Source organism: Eucalyptus grandis, chromosome 5 (assembly GCF_016545825.1).
Source record: "Eucalyptus grandis isolate ANBG69807.140 chromosome 5, ASM1654582v1, whole genome shotgun sequence".
NCBI lineage: Eukaryota > Viridiplantae > Streptophyta > Magnoliopsida > Myrtales > Myrtaceae > Eucalyptus > Eucalyptus grandis.
In genome coordinates this window covers 62,731,137-62,752,572 of record NC_052616.1, presented here as the reverse complement: position 1 = coordinate 62,752,572, position 21,436 = coordinate 62,731,137, and the positions used below count along the sequence as shown (strand labels likewise).

The following is a 21,436-nucleotide window of genomic DNA, read 5'->3' as shown; positions in this document are numbered from 1 at the left end:
TCAAAAGTGAGGAATAGCTTTCAGGAAACATAGTATTATTAGGCACAATATGGAATAGAGGCAATTGTTAATCACATCGCATGATGATAATAAAGAATCGATACCTGCTTCATGTTCCTACGATACGAGGCCGTTTGGTCAAAAGTAATGGGACGTGTGATTGCCGCCGCTGGACTGGCGCCATGTGTCTTCTCGAGGAACTGGTTTGGGAGGATTTAACGGTGGAGATTGCTTGAGTTCGGTGAGCGTGAAAATGGAAAAATATTCCTTTTTTGATCGTGTATTTATTTCATGAAAAACAAAAAGTTTGTCAACGTGAAAATATGGAAGGTTCTGTTCATTTCGAAGGTTGACGGAGGAACCTATAATTTACATGGCAATTTAATTTGCTCCTCTTTCTTGTGATTTTGGGTTCAAATTTTGTTGGAAATTGAATCTATTGAGATGCGCAAAATTTATTTATATATTGCCTGACTACTACCCTACTTTTTTTTTTTATTTTAATAAAATATAGATTCTTGTACAAATAAAAACTATAAAAAGCAATTCCTTTTCAGTTTAATATTGTAATTACAGTTGATGATAGAATCTCTCTCTCTCTCTTATATATTCAATAATAATTTTTAGAACTTGACCCATTAGATTATCAAAAAATTATTATGAATACCCTAATGTCGCGTGAAGTATAAATTTGGGAGAGCATGTGCTTGATCATGGTTGTAGGTTCATTTTTTAGACAATATCCTTAAACCTATTTCGTCTCGGGATAGATAGTGACAGTTGTTATCTCATTTTATTTTTCAATGGTTTGAGGTGTTCTCGAAATGATTTGAAGAAATTGATTTATAGGGTAGGCCCCCCAAGACCAGCCCGAGCTTCCCCAAGTTCTTCTGGACTAGATTGAAAAGAGAGGCAAGATCAAAAGAAAAAGACGATGGCGATGTGATATGACTCCATCACTAGCGTGCAACTAAATTAGTTAAATTAAGCTTGATATTGACTCTAGGATGTAGCAAGCATACCAACCCTTGTTTCCTTTTATCTTCTTTTGTTTTCTATTAAAAAAAATAAAATAAAAGGGCTCAAGAAAGTGGCGGATCAAGCACACCATCAATATCTGATCAAGTATGATAAGCACAATTCTAACGTGGAGCCACATGGACTTGATTGCAATGAGTCTTGATACACTTGATCTCCAGCATGCCTAATCGAAATTTACCACTTTCTCTTTTTTTAAGGTTTTCGGATTACTATAACATATAAATAATGTTGGAATTTGTAATTCCATCGTTGGATACACATACTTGGTACAAATCTAACTGGCATCTTATAAGTATAATAGGAAAATTCTACTTTTTCAAATTTGACCTAATGCCAACGTGCTTTGACCAACACGAGGCTAAGGAAAATCAACTACGGCGAAAAATTTCATCATGTTTTAGCTGAAAAGAAGGTGGAATTGAAGGGTGGTTTTGATAATTAACAAATACTAATATGAGAAATCGGTGGTCGTCGGTCAAGTCAGGAGATAATTTATTTTAATTAATCTCCCCAAAGGCCAAAAAGGAAAAAGAAAACAAGGGAAATTCCCCAATCGCCTCCGGAGGAAAATTTCCCGCCATCGTCTGTCTTACATATTTTTCCAGAAAAGATAATGCAAGAAAAAGCCTTTTGGCTTCCTCACCATACTCTCACTTCCTTCCGGTCTCTACCACGCGCCAACAGCAGCTCTCCCACAGCTTCCACGTCGGATCGCGTGCACACCACCTCCTCCCAGCGCGTGGGAACGTTGACTCCTAAGGAAAACCGCAGGGAAAAGGAGGAACAGAAGCACGCGACGGGCAGCAGCTGCCAGCAGCAGAGATCCGTACGGAGTCACGGACACACTTCCCTCTCCTCTCCGGGGAGAAAAGCTCCTCTCCCCTCAGCCCCCGCTACTCTGTCCTCCTCAGTCTTCACTCTCCCTCGGCCCCCGCTGCTCTCTCCTCCTCAGTGTTCACTCTCCCCTCAGCCCCCCGCTACTCTCTCCTCCTCAGTCTTCACTCTCCCCTCGGCACACACAGCAAATACAAGAGAGAGAGAGCGACTGAGAGGCCCGGCCGACGACCTCCAGCACCTTCAGATCTGCCGACGAAAAATCTGGGTTTGTTCTTCGATCTTCTGAAACAGAGGACGCAGCAGCTCTCAATTCGACTCCTCCCTCCCCCGACGCGACCACTCAGGCCATCGGCTCCTCTCGATTCCCTGCATCCTTGCACGTTTTTCCCCTGCTTGTGGGTAGTGAGGTTCGGGTAGTGGCGGTCTCCTCGGCACAAATCCCAGCCTCTCGATCGCTTCCCCGAGGTAACGAATACTTTTAAACTCTCTCTCTCTCTCTCTCTCTCTCTCTCTCTGGCATCTCCGTCGCTCTCCATCTGAGATCCGTTTGCTTTTTTTTTTTTTTTTTTTGTTTCTCGTTTCCGTTCTCAGGTTAGATCTTCCCGTCTGTAAATCTCTCAGATCTGATTTCTCTCAGATCTGATTGTTTGCTCCTTGTTCGTTAGATCGATCTGTTCCTTTTCCATTTCGTTTGATTCTTCGCCCGTGATAGATTAGCCCTATTGCCGTTTCCAAGTTTACAGGAGTGTCCGCTTTGCAGATTTGTGTAGATTGCGTAGTAACAATTGATTCTTCTCCTCATCTGGGTGTCTCTAAGCCTATGGAGAGAGAATGCTTCACGTGAAGTTTCTGATCAAGTGATGTTGCAAGGCCCTTGATTTCTCATCTTACCAGGATTACGTGGGAAATGTAGAAATATCTAGCACTAGCCCGTGATTAATTATTATTGTAAACTTACTTAGAAGAGGGATACTCTTGGTTAATAACTTCATAAGTCCCAAGAACCACGAGGAATCTAGAAGGAGTAGCCTAGGTTTTTTCAGGTTCGTTACAAAGTCGTGTGCCTGAAAATAACTGGTAAAAGAGAAACGAAAAGAAAAATAACAATCTACTTCACTCCCATTTTCAGTTGACTTGGACGAAAGAATAAAGAGGTTTTGACGGTACAGAGACATAAAAGATAGAATCTACTATTATGGATCTTGGGCAGCATTTATTTGGATCCTGTTTTCTATTGCATTATACAGGGCCACAAAAAGGAGAGAACTCACACTCTAGGGAAAAGAATAGCCAAATAAATAAAAAAGCAACCATCCATTTGAATCTTGTCATACCGGATCCCTCTCTCTTCATCATCTTTAATCAGAATGGTGAGTGTGCTTTCAATTAGAATGAGAGCATAGATTCATGGCTTTTCGGTATTTTTTGGCCACTTAATTAAGTTTTCTGCGATTGGCAGATTTCTCTTTGTTTTATTTACTGCTTTTGTTGGGTGTTCCTCCGCTGAATCCTCGTATTATTTGCTGCTGTAGAGCTGATCGACCAACGAAATTGAGTTCACCTACAGTATCAGATATATTCAACAACTGTTAACTATTTGACTCCATTTATTATCGGTGAGTTTTTTATGTTTGGGCCTTCTGGTTGCTATTGCTTTGCTCCTCTCATTCCTCACACATTGTCAGTTTTAAACTTTGAAAAGGATATTGTCAAATGCAGTAAAAGAATTTAGGACTGTCTCGCTTAAATGTCCATCGATTAGAATCCTATTCCTTTTATTCTAGCTCGTGGTCTCTTGCTCTGTTTGATGGCTATTCATGAATGTCTCTGTGCATTGCTCGTCCGCCATAACAGTCAATCCTTGTTAAATGAAGATGATTAAGTTAATGCTACCTTATTCAGATTGTTAACAGTAAGCATGACATGAGCTGTGTGTATTCTTATTGTAATTGAGAAAGAGAGCACGTAAATTTTTTTCCATTTGATATTTTTTAGCAAAAAAAGGAATTTTAATTTTAATAAAATTTTTTACACTATCTTAACATTGTTGTCAAATATAAATTAAAAAGTCGCAAACATTATTTTTAATATTAAACAAATAAAAATTAAAATATTTAGATTAATCACCAAATGGGTTTTGCAAATGTGTTTTTTACTAAACAACATTTCTCTCAAAGTTGCTTTTCAAAGCATAATTTACCAAACAGTCTTTGCATGTCATCCAAAGCCTTTTAGGCTAAATTGCTTTGCATTTTCCCAATGAGCTTTCCAAATGCCGAACCAAACGCACCCTATATGTCATCTGCTTTACACGTCATGGGCAAGAAACTTTCAGAGTCTAGGCTTTGGTTCAATTTATAATAGGTGTTGATTCAGTTTGCTCTTTTAAGGGGTTGGGTTTATTCATAATTTAAGGAGAGGGCTTTGATATAATGGCCCAATTTATATCCATGGCTCATACCCATGAGAGACTAGATCACAGCCCGTATTGGAACCGGGCCTAAGGGCCCCTATTTTCGGATTAAAATTAATTCTCTAGAAACAAAAAATTAAAAGAAACCTCTATTAAAAAAAATTAGGAAAAAGGCTTAAAAATTAGATTTCGAATAGTTTTCTTTACAAATGTGCGAAAATCTTTCATCAAAAAATTTTCTTTACACAAAAATTGAACATGATTTGCTGAATTGCTCCAGAGCAAAGCATGATAATGTGCAAGCACTTGTACATTGATTCGACCGTGTTTTGCATAGATAATCAAGAGCACGTCCTCGTTGGTTTGTCTTAGTCCAACTTTCATGTTGTCGAGGTTATGGTTTTAGCTTCATTATCTCCCAAGACTTGTTTGGCTATAATACATGAATCCAGTTGAAGTTACTTTGTTTTTGCCTCACTGCATTTATTGTATATAGCTTATTGAAATGTGAATGAAATTGCATATAGGTTGGAACTGCCTACTGTCCATAACTTGCTGGATAAGTACTATACGTTGGGGTATGTTCAAAGCATGCTAATTTCTTTGTTATGGGTGCTGTCCATGGTTTAAGTTTGTTCATTATATGTTCATGTCTGTTGTTCTTAACCATTTTCATACAAATAATGAAGGTTTGGTTTCAATTAGAATTTTATCTTGACTTTGTTTTTAAAAAAAAGTGTCATTGTGGGTAAAGGTTATGTGTGATTTATGACGATCTCTTGTTGAATTATCGCATGTTGATACTTTGAATACTCTGAACATCTTCTGAATGTTGGACATACCTTATTGCACGTGAGTTAAAAGGGTTTTGGTTTCATTCAAATGTTGTTTCGTTTGTCTATAATGTTACATTGACAAACCATTGATCTATCACCTTTTTGACATGTTTGGGCATCACGTTTATGAGTGAGATTTAGGTCATTTGCATTGGTGGTTTGCTGGATATTCCAAGCCAGATGTGATTTAGTTGGGTCGTGAGATTGTTTGAGGGCATATTGGTTGCTAAAGTAGTACATGGACATGCTATTCATTTCTCACCACTTTTGGGGAGTCTGTTGTCATTATTTTCAAAAGGAAAACATCAAATGTGGCCTGTAATTGTTGGTTTATTTCATGGTTGTTTCCTCTGGGATGTGGTCTTGATTAAATATGGCTTAGTTTGAATGTCACTTTTGTCATTCACAATTACGGAGCATATGAGTCATTGAACGAATTCACTTTGTTCTAGATGTTATTGTGAAACTTTTTGCTATCTCAGCATAAATGTTATGAATCTGCATAGTTTGTTTCATTTTGGATAAGATTGTCTGTGTTAGAAGACACCATTGAGTGGGAATGGCTGTGTCAGTTTGTCATTATAGGGTCTATTGAAAGATTAAAGCTGGAACTGTTGAAAATAATTTCTTCCTGTAACTTCTCACACTTGATGTCTCAACAATGGTAGAACCAATGATGTTGGATGACTCCAAGTGTTTGACCCTTCTCTTTGGTAAAGAATTCCATTTTGGCTTATAGTTAAAATTGATAATAGTGTCTCTGTATTCCTTGGTTCTCTCTCTCTCTCTCTCTCTGTGGTAGGATAGATTGTTTGTTCTCTTGTATATGCATTTACTTATTTTGCATTTACTTATTGTTGATACATTTTAATTCTGTTATTGTAGACTACAACAAAGAAAAAATCACTTCTGCATTTTCTTTTCCCCGGAACTTGATATGCGGAAGAGATTATGTGACCCAGCTCAGGTTGATTTAATATATGACTTATCAGCAATCCTGATACACAAAGGAACTGCTGTAAACAGTGGGCATTACATTGCTCATATAAGAGATGAGAAGAGAGGGCAGTGGTGGGAGTTTGATGACGAGCATGTCTCAAATTTAGGTGATCATCCATTTGGAGAAGATTCATCAGGTCACAAGAGTAAACCTTCACAAAGGGAGCCACTTGTGCACTCTTTGCCAGTTTATGCTGCTGGTGATGCTACAGATGTGCTGCCACATTTTGCAGAAAATGGTGATTCAGAACATTCTGAGATCTTTTCATCTTCTGATGCATACATGCTTATGTACAATCTGCGGCAAACCAATGTGCATCTCCGGAAGACATCCATGGTTCTGGATGCCAATAATACAGATGCCGGACAGCACATCAAATGATATCACTTCTCTTCCATCTTACCTTAGAGATGAGGTAGATGAATTGAATGCATCATATGTGGAAGCATGCCACCAGTATAAACTATGGAAGGAAACAACATTGCATCTTATTGAAGAAAGGAGGCAAGGGGTGCGCCTAATTCTTTCAGAAGCTCCCGTTCAATCATTTGAGGAACCTTTTTATTGGATATCAGCAAATTGGCTCCGCCTGTGGGTTGACAATATTATGCCTCCGTAAGTACAGATGCTCTAGCTTCACCACCATAGCCATGTGCTTCTCCCTTTCACTCTGACATGCATCCTTCTTAAATACCAACTTACTCCTTCACCCCACTATTCGTACATTAAGCTCATAGAGTTTGTGTTCTCCTTGTGACCTGAAGCACCGACATCCTTGCTCTTTTCCTCAGTATGACTGGTTTCACATTTCCTTAGGACTCTTTCTCAAGCATGGCTAGTTCTTCAACTTGAACATCTGGGACAACTTTATCTTTTCACACTGGCCTGTTCGACAAGTTGTTCTACATGTTGATTATCATCGTCTTCATTGACCTCTTTGTTAACATTGCTTGAATTATGCTCATTTTTGGCCCTTTTAAAAGCATTAGTGGATTCAAGTTGGGAGATTCAGCTTCAAATGAACTCATTTGACTATAAATGATTTTGATCTGCCATCAGATCATAAAGAGAACTGTCTTGTTGGTATTACTCCTTCGTGCACAAAAAATGACTCACTGAATCCGTTGCCATGACATGTAGCATACACTCATACCAAAAATGGTGTAGGATAATCTGACTGATAATCTGACTATTACAATCAGAGAGACAAATACTTCTTCTGGGATTCAAACAGTAAGTCAAGATGAAATATGTTGGGATATTATAAGCAATCAATAAGCTTAGTAGAAGGGTTTGGTATACAGTATTTCTGATGGAGTAAGTAATAAGGATCAACTCAAGGATTCTTGAGCATGAAAGTCGAGGAAATGATCACGCCACACAACTCAAAAGTGAACAATTGATGAAAACTGAATGATAAGTGTCTGTCTTCTCAATTAGATGAACATTGTACTTGCAGGGTCTATTGAAATCCTAGTACATGGAGAGAGGAAAACTGTAGGGTTCAAATTGGACTAAAAATACCTGCTTAAAGTAGAATTTGTACTTGAAATTCCAATGTAACTTACAGACAAAACAAGTAGCAACTGGGAGAAGAATTCTACCAGTAGTAGGACTCTTATTGGAATCATGGACTGATGAAACGGTAAGTCTTCACCAAAACCTTGTTATCATGTCAACTTTTTTGACAATGATCAACTCGTTTGATCTGAAGAGCCATGTCAAAAGATAATTGACATTGAAGAATGAACTTGATTAAAAGAAGTGGTTTTAACTAATCAAACATGAGTCATTCCTCCCTCATGAAGATAACTCGTGATTTGGTACCTTCAAAAACTCTATATCGCTATCCCAAGGCCCAATCCAAACATTAAAAGAGGAAAGCAGGATACTGTAGTTGGTTTTAGTTACTATTTATATGTTACTTATCATTATCCATGGCATTTTGGGAGGATTACCATCATGTGTATTTTCCTGGCTTTACTGTGATGTCTGGCAGTGTTCTGGATAACACTCTCATTCAATGCTCTCATGGAAAAGTTCACATGGCAGAAGTAGGCTCTATGAAGCGATTGTCTGCCAGTGCTTGGGTGAAATTGTTCTCAAAGGTACGTAGTTGTTTTTCATGAGGTTACCTCTCGCCTAACTGCTATAATTTTACTATGAATTAGTGTTGGGTGATCAGTTTAATTGCTGTTGTACATTCCTGATGTACTTGAATATTTTCTTTTGTCAATCAAATTCTTTCACCTTCTCGAAGGAAAAGGAGTGACTCATCTTTTTTAATTTGGGAACACGGTTTATGGATATTAAGATGCTACCCTCCCCCTTCCAAAAAAAAAAAAAAAATACACACAAAAAAAATTAAGTTCTAAGTCTCAGATTTGAGGATCTATCATTCATTAGAGAAAAGCCCTCCACAAACATCAGTAGCTTCAATGGACTCATTAACCATATTCTCTGGTCAGGGGCACATGATAAGTGTTCCTACTCATTATACCCAGTTGCCATGTTAATATATTCCACCCGTTAATGTGGTTGGGAATTTTTAATTAGACTAAGTAGCTGCTGATTCTTCTATATTTTCTTTAGGGCCCTTCTCCAATTGGAGCAAATATTGAAATGTCTAAGTAAGTGTTTATAAGCTGTCAAAACTTCACAGTGAGACAATAACCAGAAGCATTGCTGTGTTTATTGCTTAAGTGCTAAAGCTACCAGAAGAATTCATCCAGCAAACTGACTTATGCATGCATTACTGTGGATCTTGGTGTGCTTTCTTTTGTTTCTTTTTTCCTTTTCTGAGCTGTACTCAAACTTATAAAATAAGGTTTTGCAGTGTACAACGAAATAGATTTTTCTTAGTTGATTCCTATATATGCTTCCACTATTTTAAGTCAAGACAAGATACAATCTTCAGCACCTCTGTTGTCAGTGATCTGTCATGTGAGGCTCAGTTATCATTTCATTCTAAACTCCAGCTCTTGCTCATAATTCTTTTCAATGTGCTGTTAATATTAACTGCTTTCTACTGTTCTTTTTTTCAGTATGGTGGGGGGCCAGCACTGGCCAAGGATGACTACTGCGTGGACTGCCTAAAAGAGGCGGCACACAAACTGGTTTGTGCTGACAGCTATAGGGATCGGAGAAAAACAGTGAAGGAACTTGCAGATTCTGTATTTTCTGGAAATTGTACTGATGGAACGTACTATGTATCAAAGGCCTGGTATGGTTGTGTAATTTTCTGTTATATCTTCCCTATTGATCCCTTGTCATTACCAGTCACCAGCCAGAAGTGCTTGGGTAATTAAATGTTGAAAATGTTTTGACAATAGAGTAAAGGAGTGTTGCTTGTCAACTACCTATGGCTTGGGACCAGATAAATCCTACCTAGGCCCAGTTATTGAGTATCTTCGAATCCTTGAAGAAATTCATAAGATCATATTCATCAAATGTGAAGATGAGTAGTATTCTTGGAACCCAAAACGTGTTGGAGCTTCCTTTTTTCCCTGTGCCAAACTTAAAAGAACTGGCAATCTTTGATTTTTCAAGAAGGCAATTCCAGGTTCACTTATCAGCTGTAGAGAGAGTTGTTTCCAAATTGAGATGGTGAGGCGTAGTTCTCTTCGAAGTTCCAGTACAATAGTCGTGCAGAAATCTGCAGTTGCTTCCTTGATGTGTTGTGAGTGGAGAACTTATTTAGTTTGAAATCTTGATACTCATTGCTTCCTTTCTATCTAGTAGCAATTATTGCCTGGCACTCCTAGTATGTACCTCTCTCTCTCTCTCTCTCTGCGTAGCAAGTTTTTCTGTCCGAGTTATGTGAGCCTTTTTTCTTGTGTAATAACGTTGGCTCAGATTTTTTGAAGTTATTTAAGCCTAGAAACAAACCGAAGATTCACCAGAATATAGGAGAGGATCTTCTGCTTGATATATTGTAACATCAATCTGGCATGCTTACCAGGTTACAACAATGGGTGAAAAGAAAAATCACAGATGCACCCAGTGAAGCTGATGCAGGACCTACAGCTTCAATCAGATGTCCTCATGGGCAACTTATGCCTGAGCAGGCTGCCAGTGCTAGGCGTTTACTGGTTCCTGAGAATCTTTGGGTATTCTTTTATGAAGATGCAGTAACTGTGAATCCTGATGATCCTTTGGGTTGTCCTAGCTTCCCCATTGGCTCGGAGCAGTGCTCCCAGTGCAGTGAGAAAATTTCAGAAGTGGCATGCCTAGAAGATTCCCTAAGGTCATCTATACATCCATCATTGCAGTTAATTGCATTTGTGTGTACAGATACTGTTCATGGGCATACATGCTAGCGGCTGTCTCTTCACTTTGTGTGCATCTGTCTGTTTGGAAGATATGAGCTGATTGCTTGCTTGTTTGTTAATTTTTTTAATCATGGGTTGCAGAGCGGTGGAGAACAAGCAGCATGAAAATCATGAGAAGCTAGCTGCTGGTAAAAGCTTTCCACTTCATCCCAATCATGAGTATTACTTGTTGCCCTTGGTATGGCTCACAACATGGAGAAATTATGTGAATGCTGGTGGCAAGAACGCTTTGTCGTGTGATGAACCTGAATCCTTGGATTCCGTGATTGATAAGCTGACATGTGAGAAGGTAACTTGCGGCCATATCTTGCAATCTCTGGTATCTTGAAGGTTCTTCGATGCATATACCCCCATTCCCCTTTTTGGCCCAATCCACCCACCACAAGCACAAACAAGTAATTTACCTGGGTAGGCAATATACTGTATCTCTGCAACATCTTTATCTCCTTTCTTTGAGTTCTCTGTTTTGGTTTTGTTCTCTTGAAATCTGTATATCAGGTTGAGCTCCTGCTGTCCAATTTTTGCATGTTTCTTTGTCTTCAAAGATCATTTATGTTGTGTCTGCATCTTAGGAATGAGTAAAGATGTTTTAATTGTTTATTAGAGCTTGGAAGAAGATGAAGAATGGAAAAGCAGTGTGCCTTTATTGCATACCACACCTTTAATGTATACCAATAGAAGTGTGGAGGGTTATGGGAGAGATTGGGCTTCTGGGCTTGCCACCCTTCTCAATAGAAGTGTGAATGTCTTCCGAATGCTGGACGTTCTTTATTGCAGGTGAGTTAAAAGGATTTTGGTTTCATTCAAATGTTGTTTCATTTGCGTATAATGTTACATTGGCAAACCATTGATCCGTCATCTTTTTGACATGTTTGGGCATCGCGCTCATGAGTGAGATATAGGTCATTTGCAATGATAGTTTGCTGGATATTCTGGTGATTTAGTTGGGTCATGACATTGTTTGAGAACATATTGGTTGCTAAAGTAGTTCATAGATATTCTATTCATTTCTCATCATTTTTGGGGAGTTCGTTGTCATTATTTTTAAAGGAAAACGTGAAATGTGGCCTGTAATTGTTTGGCTATAATGCATAAGTCCAGTTGAAGTTGTTTTTATTTTTTTTATTTTTTGCCTCAGTACACTTATTGTATGTAGTTGATTGAAATGTGAATGAAGTTGCATATAGGTTGTAGTTGCTTGCTGTCCAAAACTTGGATAAGTACTATACATTCAGGTATGTTTAGAGTATGCTGATTTCTTTACTATGAGTCCTGTCCACGGTTTGAGTTTGTTCGATATATGTTCATGTTTGCTGTTTGCAGCCATTTCTGTACAAATAATAAAGGTTTGGTTTCAATTAGATTTCATCTTGACTTTATATTGAAAAAAAAAAGTGTCATTGTGGGTAAGGGTTATGTGGGATTTATGACGATCTCTTATCAAAACATCGCACATTGATATCTTGAATGCTGCGAATGTCTTCCGAATGCTGGATGTTCTTTATTGCAGGTGAGTTAAAAGGATTTTGGTTTCATTCAAATGTTGTTTCGCTTGCCTATAATATTACATTGGCAAACCATTGATCCGTCATCTTTTTGACATGTTTGGGCATTGCGCTCATGGGTGAGATATAGGTCATTTGCAATAGTAGTTTGCTGGTATTCTGGGCTAAATGTGATTTAGTTGGGTCATGACATTGTTTGAGGGTATATTAGTTACTAAAGTAATTGATAGATATTCTATTCATTTCTCATTATTTTTGGGGAGTTCACTGTCTTTATTTTTAAAGGAAAACGTCAAACTGTAGTTATTGGTTTGCTTGATGGTTGTTTCCTCTAGGATGTGGTCTTGAATAAATTTGGCTTAGTTTTGATGTCGTTTTTCTCATTCACAATTACGAAGCATATAAATCATTGAATGAACTTGCTTTGTTCTAGATGTGATTGTCAACTTTTTGCTATCTCAGTATAAATGTTGTGAATCTGCATAGTTTGTTTCATTTTGGTTATTATATTTCCACACATCTCAATAAATTGGTTATTTCTTTTCCTTTTTAGAATGGATAGGATGAGATCACCAGGTAAAAGAGCATAGAGTTATAACTTGAGAAAAGAGCATGAGAGTCATAAGAAGGTTAGTACCCTTTTGACATCTTACTTCTTGCTAATTTTTATGTCATTGCCTTTCAAATAAATTTTAGAAAGTTGTCGGATTTGATCAATGTTCATAAATGTGTTCTAAATCTGCTCAAAGGAAAAAAAATGTTTTGAGCATAGTTTTTTCGTTAATATGTAGATATTTGGTCCCTCATCTACTAGGTTTTCGTTGCCCGCCTTTGCCAGACGGTAGAAAAACTGAGTTGTAATCAACGAGCTACAATAAAGAGGGTATGATTTGGAAGTTTGTTGTGCATGCCTAATTATAGCATCAATAGGGTATTGATAAGTATGCTAATAGAGAAATTGAGCTCTGAGAAGGCCTTTTTAGTTGATGGTGGTGAGATTTTGATGATGGACATGGCATTAATCATGGGCCTCATTGTCAATGGAAAGCCAGTAACAATTGGAAAAGACGAGGCTTCATTAGATCTAGAGAATGAATGTCAATTCTCTCAGTAAGAGGAAAATTGCAATGTATATGCTTGAGGGGGAGCTGGATGGCGAGATAGGCGAGGGAACAAAGTTCATAAGGATGTTTTTGCTATATGTTTTCGGCGTGTTTCTATTCTCAAATTTGGGTCGAGTGGGTGTTATGTCGTACATCACAATTTTGGATGCTATAAAAGAATATACCTGGAGTTTGGCTTTGCTCAAGCATTTGACTATGTGGATAACCGAGTGAAAGAAGCATCATAAGAGGTAAGTTAGAGGTTGTCTTATATTTCTCCAAGTATTTTTCTATTTAAGTTTTCTAGTTTATCCTATATGAAAGTTTTTGAATATTAATACTTATCATATCATTATCATCTGTATAACAGTTCTTTTCTTTGTTCTTTATTCAATACTAATATATCTTATGGGTAGCGTACAATTTTTTTTTATTTTGCATAATTAATATCTCCATTTCTGTTGAATTGTGTAGATTTGGTCATTTGAGCATTTAGATGTGACTCGGCCTAAATTTCGATTGAACTCCTTGACTTTTCCCCGTATATGCCGATGGGAAGAGAGTAAGACAACAACATTAAATATCAAGGATGAATTTAAGAGGATAACCAAAAATAATATAAATTAAATTGAATGTTTATTGTATTGATCATATTTATTTTAACATTATGGAATTGCATATGGTGATAATTTCCTATCTTAAATGGCATTTCTTAAATTCTTTACTCGCATGTATTAGATAATCTTAGAGCTTTAGCCTATTACAATTAAGTTGGGAGTTGATATCATCAAAAATGTTTTGACAGCATGAATTGAACCCAAGAGACAATAACGCAATTGGGGATGACGAAAAATTGGACGAAAATAGAACTAAATTCATATTGTCCATTGGAAGATCCGTCATCCCTGATTAGGTGGCGCTATCTCTTAGGACTCAATTCGTGCTGCCAAAACCAATTTGATGATATTAACTCCCAACTCAGTTGCAGTAGGCTGAAGCTCCAAGATTATATAATGCATGTAATCAGTGAAGAATTTAAGAAATGCCATTTAAGATAGGAAATTATTACCATAGGCAATCTCATAACGCTACTTTAGATGACGATAAAAGTCAAAATAGATATGATCAATATAATAAACATTTCATTTAATTTATCTTATTTTTTGTTAGCTTCTGAAATTCATCATTGATCTTTGATATTGTTGTTGTCTTATTCTCTTTCCGTCAGCATGTACCAGGAAAAGTCAAGGAGTTTAATTGAAATTTAGGCCAAGCCATATCTAAATGCTCAAATGACTATATCTACACAAATCAATAAAAATGGAGATATCAATTGTGCAAAATGAAAAAAAAAATTACACCATCCTCATAAGATGTATTAATATCGAATAAATAACAAATAAAAGATTGCAGGTGTTGTATAGGTAATAATGATGTGATAAATCTTAATGTTCAAAAACTTTTATATATGATGAACTAGAAAGCTTAAATGAAAAAAATATCTTGAGGAACATAAGACAACCTCTAACTTATGTCTTATGATGCTCATTTCTCTCGGTTATTCACATAGTCAAATGCTCGAGTAAAGTCAAACTCCAGGTATATTCTTTTATAGCATCCAAAATTTTGAGGTACGACATAACCCCCGCTCGACCCAAATTTGGAAATAGAAACACACCGAAAGCATATAACAAAAACGTCCTTATGAACTTTGCTCCCTAGCCTATCTCGCCATTCAGCTCTCCTCAAGCGTTTTCATTGCAATCTTCCTCTTATTGAGAGAATTGACATATTCATCCTCTAAATCTAATGAAGCCTCGTCTTTTTCAATTGGTATTAGGCATGTATAGCAAAGCTCCATTTCTTTATCATTACATTTATCAATGCCTTGTTGATGTTATAATTAGGCATGTATAGCAAACTTCCAAACCCTACCCTCTCTATTGCAGCTCGTTGATCACAACTCATTTTTTCTGCCAACCTTTGCCAGGCGGGCAACAGAAACCTAGTTGGATAAGGGACCAAGTATCTACATATTAATGAAAAAATTATGCTTAAAACATTTTTTTTCCTTTGAGCAGATTCAGAACACATTTATGAACATTGATCAAATCGGACAACTTTCTAAAATTTATTTGAAAGGCAATGGCATAAAAATCGGCAAAAAGTAAGATGTCAAAAGGGTACCAACTTTCTTATGACTCTCGTGCTCCTGTCTCAAGTTATAATTCTATGCTTTTTTGCTTGGTGATTTCGTTCTATCCATTCTAAAAGGAAAATAAACAACAAATTTATTGAGATGTGTAGAAATATAATAACAAATTATGCAAATTCATAACATTCATGCTAAGATAGCAAAAAGTTGACAATCACATCTAGAAAAAAGCAAGTTCGTTTAATAATTCATATGGTTTGTGATTGAGAAAAGCAGACATTAAAACTAAGCCAAATTTATTCAAGACCACATCCCAGAGGAAACAACCATTAAGCAAATCAACAACTACATGCCACATTTGACGTTTTCCTTTAAAAATAATGATAGCAAACTCTAAAAAAAGATGAGAAATGAATAGAATATCTATGAACTATTTTAGCAACTAATATGCCCTCAAATAATGTCATGACCCAACTAAATCACATCTAACTCAGAATATCCAGCAACTATCATTGCAAATAACCTATGGTAAGGTGTTAGTCTTTATTTACTTTTATCTGTTTCTATTTCCTAAAAAACGTTTGGTTTTGCTAACCGTTGGAGCACCACTACTGTTGACATCTCCTTCTATAATTGCAGTTGGTACCTTTGGATATTTGTGGTCATCTTCTTATTGCTCAATGGTGAGAAACCACATTAATCGCATATTGCAGTTTCCAAATTTACGCGTCATGAATACAACAAGGTTTACTTTTCATTACTGTAGTTTTTACCCCAGCAAAACATGGCTGAACACAATTTTGGCGTGGCGATTCTAGTCCTAAAGTAACGCTTAAAGGCCAATCCTATAAACGGGGGATTTAACTATAACTGATGAGGGGTTGCAATCAATTATGCAGGCTGGCATGCATACTTCTGGATATCTTTCATTCCCTTTTTGGTGAGTAGAACCGTGTCCCGGCATTGGGCTGCTTAAGCCACATTGTACATCTCTTGAGAAATGAGTCATAAGTGGGATTCAGATTTTTAGTTATTCTATTTCCTTTTCGAGCTCTTCCTTGCTGTTGGAACAAAGCTGGAGCACGTGATAAATCAGTTAGTGCAAGATGTCGCGGAGAAGCATGCAGCCGTGGAAGGGGACTTGGTGGTTCAACCTTCTGTTGATCATTTCTGGTTCCATAGACCTCGCATTGTCCTGCTGCTCATTCATATCCTCCTCTTCCAAAAAGCTTTTGAGCTCACTTTCTTCTTCTTCATTTGTGCAAGGGATAAAAATAGCTGAATTGCCAAAAGAAAATAAGTGCTTACGATTACTTGCTGGAGCTTCCATGGGAAAAAACCTGGCAGGTTCAATATAGTTTTGACTCGTGCATAATGGGACAAGTCGGTTTCATAATCCCAAGACTCGTGATAGGGTAAAAGCCTTCTTCCTTCTCCTCATATGTGGATTTATCCTTACCAGTATCACATGTATCTGAATGGCTAGCTACAGGCAATGTTGTCAGGGTGTTGGTTCACTTCATGTGCAGCTACAGCACCTTGCCACTCTATGCGATGGTTACCCAGGTGACCAATCTAGGCACATCGTTCTCACGGTTCATGACTATTTACTGCAACATGATATTGAAACTGATGGCATACTTGCATGTTCGTGCTTGGTTGTTAAACATGGGAAGCTCATTCAAGAAGGCTATATTTGAGGAACACATACATGAGGGGCTCAGCGTCTGGACCCAGCATGCAAAAATGAAGAAGAATGCAAGAATGTCGGCGACTAGCACACGATCGACCACCCTCCCCGTGGACCCCAAAGTGACTTCACAATCCCTTGGCGAGCCAACGAAAGAAGCTGAGATCCAATATGATCCTTCCTTCCAGGGACCAAAAGAGATGTAGCAACCATCTGAAACATTCCCTTCCAATTTCCATGTTTCATCATCTTTAGACCTCTTAAATGGGAAACTCGGCCTGCTTTCTCTACCCCGATGTTGATTATATTTCATAACCAAACACCAAACAACAGTCAACAAAAATGAACCTTCCATCAAGCTCTATTTTCTCCAAGACGGTCATTTCTCATTCTAAAAGGTTACATGTGATCGTTTAGATTTCTAGTTAGGAGAAGATTAGAGGATATAGAAATTTTGCTATATTCTATCAATTGTTCGTCGCAGAGATAAAATCGAATATATCCACATTATATTATATATATTGTATGGTATAAACAACATGTCAATACAAAATGAATCTAAAAGTTGCACAATAGATACGATAAAAATCTCTCATCACTCTCTAACTTACTTCATTTTTATTTACTAATTTTTTTTAAATTCCTATATTTTTTAATTCTTTTCCCCCTTCCATCATTCTCTAATAAAATTTTATTATATAGTAAACTATAGTAATATATCTAAAATACTAAAGTCCTAAAATATGTAATATTCATAATAAATATATATTTATATATTGATTAATATTATAAGATAGAAATAAATAAAAATATATAAACAAAAAGAGGATAAAATAAAAAATGGAATTTTGCTTTTTTGTTATTTTGAATTTTTTTATCAGAATTAAACTAGTATTTATCTTCCAATATTATTTTAATTTTATAATAAGAATTTTTTTTTTTTGAAAAAAAAAATCTTTTATATTATAGATATTATAAATCTTATTTACCTTTATCTCACCTCTCCATAGAATAATTATACCCATGCTATAGCCCTCTTAAATCTTGAACGAACACCAAACATAAGATAAATATTATATCCTAAATTTTATTCCGATTGTCAAATTGTTCCACACATTTGGACTTTTAATACTCAAAATCCGATTTCTAGGCAATGAGTCAATAGTAAAAAGTGAAATTTTCTTGGTGCGCATTGTTGCAATCTTGCAGATCATGGAGTAAACTCAAGAGGGCAATCATATATCTTCTTCGGCATAATTTATAACAAGTACAAAAGGAGTTACAAGATCAATAAATCGTGATTCAATGCTTCAAATTATTCCCGCCCAAGCTATTTTTGCCGTCATAGTGGAGCTGCAAAACCAAGTTATTTTGCAAACATTAACTATAAAAATAGTTTCAATAACAAAAAGTAGTGCATAATTCAACAATCATTGCCCATTAATTTAAACCTTTCATGATTAATCAAGAAAGCGGTTTGAGACAACAGATCAAACATAAACATCATGACGGTAACTGACTATTACACATATTCTGCAGCAAAATAGCCACCTATCTATACTTCCAATAAGCAAAATTCTCCTTTATCTTCCCTAGCGAAATATGCTATAATACGAAGTCTTAAACTCACACCTTCCTCCAGCCCCTACATGCTGCTAAATTCTTCCATGTGTGCTACCAAGAGCTTAATTGCTTTTGAATTTTGGAATTGTGAGATGACCTTCCACCTTTGTCCTTGTAAGAATTTCTAGAAGCAATGGCCTTCCCTCCTCTATGAACAGCAGCAATTGCTCACCATCTCTGCTTGTTCAGGCGCTTTACCAACTCAGCATCATTCGCATTCTCTTCACTTTCATCCTGCACCAGGTGGAAAAGAAACTCTCATTACTGAAGCTAACAAGAAAGAGCAATAAACAACGATAAGTGATGACTATGAAAAAACTTCGTAGAAAAACTTAACTCACTTTTCATTTTCGATAAACTACAGATGACTCACTGATAAACATATGTGAAAAAGCACCAAACACAACAATTAGTAAACACTTTACTGGTCCATTATCCCCTCGAAAGAAACAGTTGACAGCAACACAATTACTCAAGCTAAAATCGCATGTATTTAGCAGCAAAAATTTTGAGAAGCAAATTTCCGAATAGCTCATTTTTGTAAGTTCAAACAAGACCAAATTCTCAGCTGCTAATTCAAAGACCTCAAGCCATAAACTTACTTGAATTAGCCATTCCATCAGGCGCCATTAAATGGGATTTTAAAGGAGAACATAGAGAGATAAGTTCATTTCGCAGATAGCTGGCATCTTTCAAAGCTTATTCATCATCGTTGTCTATGAAATTTGTCACAAGTACAAAGGCTAAACACTTGAGTATAGTCAGAGGTTCTCAAACAAGGAACCCAAGCCCAAAAACTATCAAAATGGGCCTGAGCATCATAGAACACAACAAAGGTAGATCGAACTTCAAGATATAAGCCAGAATGTCTTCAATGTGATTCATATTACTCAACCTCCATGCTTATGTTGATAATCAAAAGTGCTGCACTATCCAAGACTACATAGCTAGTGGGCGAAAGCCAGACCCAATGCCTAAAATATTTCACCATATATACTTATCTTATTGAAGTGTGCCTCACAACAAGGTTCGCTGAGTTGTCCTTCACAGTTCTGTCTATTTTCTTTGATTTCCTCCTCATTTCCTTCTACAATGTGCCCTGGCTGGTCATACAAATAGCAAGATTAGGATATAATACTGAGTGAGTAAGCACATTAGATTTTAAAATAAATTTTAAGGTGGATCTCAGCTGACTGCCAGAAAATTAATGCTGCATCCTCCAGTTAACCATCTGAGAAACAAACTAGGAAATTCTCATAAACGAATATATAAAACATGATTTCATCTTTTCCGGTGAAAAGTCACTCAAGTACTCCAATAGTCTTAAAAGATCTGCTCAGTTTTTGAAAATAAAGCACGGCAAACAACATAGTAAAAAGAGGAAATCTCATGCCCCGATGTTATAGGTTTCACAAAGTTTCAGCAATGTTGATTTTCAGGCCTATCACAACAAATGCTCTGATACTAGTACCTGATCCAACAGATGCAAAATGTCAACATCTCTCATGATTGTTTCATCCATTCCAGCACTATCTTCTTCATCATCAGAACATATATCCTGGTCCTTTTCTTCTTCGACAAACTATATCAAAGGAATCCAATAAGAGAAGGTTAATATCACATCATGGACAATGCACACTTACAATACTCAATCAATGACACGCTAGGGATGAACTTTCGATTAATGTGTCAACTAGTTGCACAAAATTCTCCAGGGCAAGATGTAATTGGTTCCAGAAAATTTGTATATGCTGTTTTCATTTACATTTCAGAATGCAGCAGCTTCAAAAACACGTTTGGAAAGACACTGGAAATTATTTTACAACAAAGACAATGGAAAGCATGTTATGAACGAAAAAAGAGTTCAAAGCTGAAAATGACATTTTGGTGTATCCAGTATTTATTCATTCTAACAAAAGCACAGATCTTTGGAAGGAAAAAGAAAAATTCTATTTTACAGCTTTGATGGAATACAAGCATATACTCCCATTTTTCATCCCGTTAGAGAATTTTTCATTCACATGTTTCCAAGAAAACAGAAAAAAAAAATTAAAATACTAGCCATAGTACTTCCACTTCCACTTCCAATCAAGGACCAAACATGCAAAGCCAGGAACCATAATGCAGGCAAGAGCATGAAGATGATCATGAGAAAAGAAGCTGACAGAAGCCAAGAATGACAGAGTAAAATCCATGGAAGGAATAAGACGAAAGAGTTATAGAGCATAGAATATTTTTCGAAAGACTTTTACCAACTAGACACTATCCTACATTGGGACTTGAAAATAGAAAAGACAACCAGATTAGCATATCTCTAATTAGTGTGTCAGGCTTACTGGTGTTGCGTTAGATTGATAGGCTAAGCATTTGCAAATCTAAACAAAATCAATCAACAAGCTTAGAAAGTTTCAGCATCAAGTCAGAAACATGGTGCAGGTAGAATTTCCAAAAACTGGGAACTAGATCTGTGTTATCCAGTTACAAATCCCAAGAATTGGAAGACTAAATAGGCACACTCCTAAGTGGTCCAAGCATGAACCAAAATAATCAATTATGGTCAGCCACTAGGTCTAACACCAAATTAAGCAGTTGGATGACACAATGTTAACGATTTGCAAATCATCGTCATAAAAGGTGAATTACTATACCTTGTCCATATCATCTTGCTCTTTTCTAGTAAACCCACTAGCAGCAAGTTTTTTGTCCAGAAACCAACAGATTTGCTTATTGAATAAAAACAAGGTCTATAGCTTCCTTCTGAATCTTCCTCTGAATTATCAGGATTATCAATCTGCTCTTCAAGAGAGAGATTAAACCCGGTGGTAGATTGTCACAAGGAAAAATGGATCCGTGATTGTGTTGAACAACTGAAAATGTGTTATATAATGCAACATCTCACCCA

The 21,436-nt window shown here is 36.7% G+C and overlaps 1 protein-coding gene across 5 annotated transcripts; it reads left to right on the top strand.

Annotated features, from left to right (window-relative positions):
- The first annotated feature begins 1,979 nt into the window (after positions 1–1,979).
- Positions 1,980–17,283, top strand: LOC104441104 (ubiquitin carboxyl-terminal hydrolase 26-like). Of its 5 annotated transcripts, XR_005551226.1 has the most exons (11): positions 1,980–2,343; positions 3,411–3,494; positions 4,819–4,869; positions 6,013–6,742; positions 8,127–8,235; positions 9,172–9,350; positions 10,089–10,373; positions 10,540–10,747; positions 11,063–11,235; positions 16,121–16,636; positions 16,714–17,283. XR_005551226.1 is itself a non-coding variant. In XM_039312667.1 (10 exons), the coding sequence occupies exons 4-10, from the start codon at positions 6,318–6,320 to the stop codon at positions 16,167–16,169; spliced, it is 1,428 nt and encodes a 475-aa protein (XP_039168601.1). In that variant the 5' UTR covers positions 1,980–2,343; positions 3,411–3,494; positions 4,819–4,869; positions 6,013–6,317; the 3' UTR covers positions 16,170–17,283. The 5 variants fall into 5 exon arrangements, 4 of the variants coding, with proteins under 4 accessions (XP_039168601.1, XP_039168598.1, XP_039168599.1 ...); XM_039312667.1 differs by having other exon boundaries at positions 16,121–17,283; XM_039312664.1 differs by lacking the exons at positions 16,121–16,636; positions 16,714–17,283 and adding an exon at positions 15,861–16,008.
- The last annotated feature ends 4,153 nt before the right edge of the window (positions 17,284–21,436 follow it).

Coding starts and splice junctions, on each gene's coding strand:
- LOC104441104 (XM_039312666.1), top strand. CDS start 6,318: ATGCTGCTGGTGATGCTACAGATGTGCTGCCACATTTTGCAGAAAATG. Junction 10,748..11,062: donor ATAAGCTGACATGTGAGAAG/GTAACTTGCGGC, acceptor ATTGTTTATTAG/AGCTTGGAAGAAGATGAAGA. Junction 11,236..15,860: donor CTGGACGTTCTTTATTGCAG/GTGAGTTAAAAG, acceptor CTATAATTGCAG/TTGGTACCTTTGGATATTTG.